At 32.1% G+C, this 5,430-nt stretch overlaps 1 protein-coding gene across 1 annotated transcript; it reads left to right on the forward strand.

Moving 5' to 3' along the window:
* Nucleotides 1-253: 253 nt before the first annotated feature.
* LOC101502756 (auxin efflux carrier component 4-like) lies at nucleotides 254-5,117 on the forward strand. The gene is made up of 6 exons (XM_004498250.4): nucleotides 254-1,601; nucleotides 2,221-2,524; nucleotides 2,698-2,783; nucleotides 3,937-4,094; nucleotides 4,699-4,775; nucleotides 4,895-5,117. The coding sequence occupies exons 1-6, from the start codon at nucleotides 392-394 to the stop codon at nucleotides 4,959-4,961; spliced, it is 1,902 nt and encodes a 633-aa protein (XP_004498307.1). The 5' UTR covers nucleotides 254-391; the 3' UTR covers nucleotides 4,962-5,117.
* The last annotated feature ends 313 nt before the right edge of the window (nucleotides 5,118-5,430 follow it).

Genomic DNA, 5,430 nt, shown 5'->3' on the forward strand with positions numbered 1-5,430 from the left:
TTATTTTAAAATTAAATAACTGACATATCCAAATGTTAATTGTGTGATATGCTTATACCCTATATATACTATGCAAGTGACACACACACCTTTGTACTCTAAAATTATTACAAATTCACACTCACTACTACCCCTACCTTCTCTGACACTTTCTCATTCTAAACCCTCATCCTCTCAGAATCTCACAACAAATCAGTTCTAGTACACTTCTCCAAACTACTCCCCGAAATTTCGCAGAGAATCAGCAGCTACAACAGCACACGCACTTAACTAACTAACTAACGGTTTTCTTTCCCATTTAACACCATTCCCTATTCCAACAATTTTCATTTAATTCCCTTTCCTCACATAAACTTTCACCAGAAAAAATCATAAAACTATACAAACCAAAATGATAACATTGAAAGATCTATACACAGTCTTAACCGCCGTTGTTCCCTTATACGTTGCAATGCTCTTAGCCTATGGTTCAGTCCGTTGGTGGAAGATTTTCTCGCCGGACCAATGCTCCGGTATAAACCGTTTCGTCGCGATTTTCGCCGTCCCTCTCCTCTCCTTCCATTTCATCTCATCAAACAATCCATACCAAATGAATTTCAGATTCATAGCAGCAGACACACTCCAAAAAATCATCATGCTTTTCGGACTTTCTTTATGGACAAATTTCACCAAAAATGGAAGTTTAGAATGGATGATAACCATTTTTTCACTTTCAACACTCCCAAACACTTTAGTTATGGGAATTCCACTTTTAATTGCTATGTATGGTGATTATTCTGGAAGCTTAATGGTTCAAATTGTTGTTCTTCAATGTATCATTTGGTACACACTTTTACTCTTTCTTTTTGAGTACCGTGGCGCTAAGCTTTTAATCATGGAACAGTTTCCTGAAACCGCGGCTTCCATCGTTTCATTTAAAGTCGGTTCCGACGTTGTTTCGTTGGATGGAAGGGATTTTCTTGAAACGGATGCGGCTGTAGGAGATGATGGGAAGTTACATGTTACCGTTAGGAAATCTAATGCGTCGCGGAGGTCATTCATGATGAGTACTCCGCGACCATCGAATTTGACTGGAGCTGAGATTTATAGTCTCAGCTCCACTCCAAGAGGATCTAATTTTAACCACGCAGAATTTTACTCTATGATGGGGTTTCAGCCTAGGCATTCTAATTTTGGAGCTAATGATTTGTATTCGGTTCAATCTTCTTCTCGGGGACCCACTCCCAGACCTTCGAATTTCGAAGAGAATGGTGTAAGTTCCCCGAGATTTGGATTTTATCCGGCGCAAACTGTGCCAGCTTCGTATCCGGTGCCGAATCCGGAATTCTCATCCGGTACTAAAAGTTTGAAGAATCAAAATCAAAGTCAAAATTTGTTGCAGCAGCAACCGCAACCACAGCAGCAGGTTTCTTTGCAGACAAAGAGTTCTCAGGATGCTAAAGAGTTGCATATGTTCGTGTGGAGCTCAAGTGCATCTCCGGTTTCAGAAAGTGCTGGTCTTAATGTGTTTCGGAATTCTGAACAATCTGAAGAGGGTGCTAAAGAGATTAGGATGGTGGTGGCTGATGAACATAATCAAAATGGTGAAACCAATAACAAAGGTAGCAGCAATTCATTATTTTTTTCCTTTTTTTTTCTTTCTCAAAATCAACATTTTAAATTACAATTAGCGCATATTTGGATTACGTGGAATTTAACTGTATCATGATGTATTATCACAATTTCAATAAAAACTATGAATTACTGTAATTTTGCAAAACTCAAGCATTAATTTTGACTATCGAAGTATAGACTATTGAAGTTGTAACTATAATTGTGGTTGATTATAGATTTGAATCTTGTACTACATAATCTCTCTTTGTTGTATTGTTGAGTTAATTAAATAACCGAGATATAATAATCTTAGCTATTAGATTAATTATAATATGGAGAATTATGTTGAGCTTAAGAGCATCTAAGTTTGGCAATAGCTAGGGCAATTTAAGAACTAATCCCTTAGTTCAATGATTATAAGGGAAAAACCTATGATACACAAATTGCTACGGTGATTAGTTTTTAGTTGAAAACTTTGAGATGCATTAGATTTTGAATTAAAAAAAACTAGTGCGATTTAATTAAATCTTGTTTAAGATATTACTATTATTACTTAAGGTTTTTTAATTTTGTAAAAATGTTTATTATTTATATAATGATGGGTTTGTAATTTGGGTTAAATTGAAGGTGGCCAAGAAGGGGAACATGGTGGGGAAGAGGACTTCAAGTTTCATGGAGTGAAGGGAGGAGAACAAATTGGAGACATGAGAGAGAAAGAAGAGCCCAATGGGCTTAACAAGTTGGGCTCCAATTCAACAACAGAGGTCCACCCTAAAGCCACCGGAGTCGCGGATTCCGGTGTCGGAAAACATATGCCTCCGGCGAGTGTCATGACCCGTCTCATACTAATTATGGTTTGGAGGAAGCTTATCCGTAATCCCAACACTTATTCAAGTCTCATTGGTGTCATATGGTCCCTTGTTGCCTTTAGGTAGGTATATAAATTTTATTAAAGTCAACAATTAATAAATAAATAAAAAACAAGTTTGGATTGTAATAATTGATAAATCAGTAATAGCTGTTTTATTTTTCTCTCTTATGATTTTTATAATAAATAAATGAGTAAAGTAATTATTTTTAATATTATTGGTTGTTTGAATGCAGGTGGGATGTGCATATGCCTAAAATAATAGAGAAATCAATTTCAATATTGTCTGATGCTGGTCTTGGAATGGCTATGTTCAGCTTAGGTGAGTTGTAGCAAAATCCATTTCTTCTCCAAATTCATGTACTCATACAATGATTCTTAATTTTATCCATAAATCACTACTTAGTGTCTCTTTTTTGTGCATTTAAGCATTATTTATAAATAAATGTGTATTTTCTAAAATATATTTGGGTGTTGTATCAGTGCCATTTTCTTGTTTAATGTTTTTTAGTATTATACAACGGACTCTAGAATTCATATATATATATATGGACTCCTTAAATATTTATTTGTTTAATTTATATGAGAATTTGTTTGTTGAACGAGTAAGAACTTTATGTCACTACTTTTTCAAAAAGATGTTTTTAATTATGTTATAATCATAGAAAAAGTTGTAGGAGTAAAATGCAATCCCATGTGATTGAATATGGGTGGGTATATATGAATATGTGAAAAGCATGGATTTTGGGGCAAAGAAAGAAAGCAACTCATAGCCGTCCATTCTAGTGTTGTTGTTTGTTTGTTTGTTTACCAAGTTGTGTACCTTTTTTTTTTCTTCTTTGATCAAAAGGTGTGTACTATATGATATATAGTTCACTTGTTGAGCATGATGTCCCCGACATAGGGGACCCAATTTTAAACTACGTTTCCTTGTGCTCCCAGACACAATGGACAACCGTGGTGGTGACCTCTACCCTAATTAACCATAGTAGTTGAAATAATGGAATCAATAAGCCATATATGTCATAATTTATAAAACTTGATATATTTTATTTGTTAACTCAATTTCAATTTTATCTTGTATATAATACTGAAAATAGTATTTTCTTAAGAACTATAATTAAAATCAAGTAGATATGTTAGAATCACATTGAATTATGGAAACTTTATAAAAGTTATAATTTTTAATTTTTATAAAATTATATTTCATCGTAATTTAGATAAATCTATCTTAATTTGAAACATACAATTTTTTTATAAAACATTTTATGTATCTTAAATGAATTTTCTTTTTGATATATAGTAGTATACATTAATGTCTTTTATTTATTTTTATTTTCGGTTTTTAATTATATAGTTTGAGTTTTTTTCCGATCGAAAATAAAATAAATTTTGATTCGAATTATAGATAACTTGAGTTTGATGGTGGTTGGAAACTTGGAATTGATATTTGTATTTTATTTTATTTTATTTAGGTTTGTTCATGGCTCTTCAACCAAAGATAATTGCATGTGGGAATTCTGTTGCCTCATTTGCCATGGCTATACGATTCATAGCTGGTCCAGCAGTTATGGCTGCAGCTGCTATAGCCGTTGGCCTCCGTGGTACCCTCCTACATGTAGCTATTGTTCAGGTTAATTATCCACTTATACTATTCTCATCATATTTATGCTCATATTTCTCTTAACATATTAAATATGTTTCAAATAAAGTGGATGGTTCTTTTTAAAAAATAATAAAGAGGATGGTTGTAAACACACTTTCTAACATATTCTTTTCATCATAGTTCTCACTTAAATTCAAATGTGTCTTATTAAATTACGTGGACCACACATAAAATTGATGAAACACAAGAGAATTTAACTCTAAAAAAATTGTGTTGAAAAAGATTTTGTTGTTAGCATTTTTCGTTAAATTTGATCAACTTGCCTTCAATTTATTATAAGTGATTTTATTTATTTACCTACAATGATTGCTATCAGAAATAAATAATAATGAAGCAAAATTATGAGATTGTTAACTTGCAATAATTAATAATGGAATATGGATCATCTAAATTGATTAAAGTATAAAGTGAAAAAATCAAGAGCTGTTATTATTATAATTGATTATGATATACCAACTATATTTACTTTGGATTTATTATTTAATAGATGATATTACTTAATTTACTTTATAAAACAAGGTGTTCATTTTAAATGAGTAGGATATTTAATGATGTGGTTGAAAATATATAGGCAGCACTTCCACAAGGGATTGTTCCATTTGTGTTTGCAAAAGAGTACAATGTCCATCCAGCCATTCTTAGTACAGCGTAAGCAATTAAATTAACCTTCTTATTTATTTTTAATCACATATTTATTAATTGTTAAGCTTACTCATAATGTCTAATACCAATGAAATTGACTCATTTTTTAATTAATTGAATTGCAGGGTTATATTTGGGATGTTAATAGCCCTTCCAATTACTCTACTCTACTACATACTTCTTGGTTTGTAAAATACCTATTCATACTTTGGAAGATAGTAACCATGCATGGAAACCACAAGTGGAGTACATTCTATTATTCACAAGGAGTTTTTATTTATTATTATTTTTTTATTTGAGATTGGAATGGGATAATTAAGTATCAATACTAACTAGTTATTTCACCAACATATATTGTCATTCCAAGGTTCCAAAAGTTTGGGAACTTCAGAAAATTTGACAGATAGAAATGAATTCTCACAAATGTCTCCATGTTAGAAACTTAAAGGGGATATAACTTTCAAGGACCTCAAAAGAGAGCATGTAACAGTGTAAGGGAGACAAAAACAGAGGAAAACAGGGGAAAGCTAGAATAAGCTAAGTCAAATGATATTTAGAAATGGTTCCCTTTCTATCATCCATTTGTAAACTATATAAGAAAAATTGGTTTGGAGAGTAAAGTTCAAAAACTGTCTTGTAATTGTGTAGAGGAAAAGAATTG

The sequence above is a fragment of the Cicer arietinum genome, chromosome 4, assembly GCF_000331145.2.
Source record: "Cicer arietinum cultivar CDC Frontier isolate Library 1 chromosome 4, Cicar.CDCFrontier_v2.0, whole genome shotgun sequence".
Taxonomy (NCBI): Eukaryota; Viridiplantae; Streptophyta; class Magnoliopsida; order Fabales; family Fabaceae; genus Cicer; species Cicer arietinum.

What these genes read in the sequence shown, in the direction of transcription:
- LOC101502756 (XM_004498250.4), top strand. Translation starts at nt 392, where the DNA reads ATGATAACATTGAAAGATCTATACACAGTCTTAACCGCCGTTGTTCCC. An exon ending in TGGTCCCTTGTTGCCTTTAG is followed by an intron (nt 2,525 to 2,697) that starts GTAGGTATATAA and finishes GTTTGAATGCAG; the next exon opens with GTGGGATGTGCATATGCCTA. An exon ending in AATGGCTATGTTCAGCTTAG is followed by an intron (nt 2,784 to 3,936) that starts GTGAGTTGTAGC and finishes TATTTTATTTAG; the next exon opens with GTTTGTTCATGGCTCTTCAA.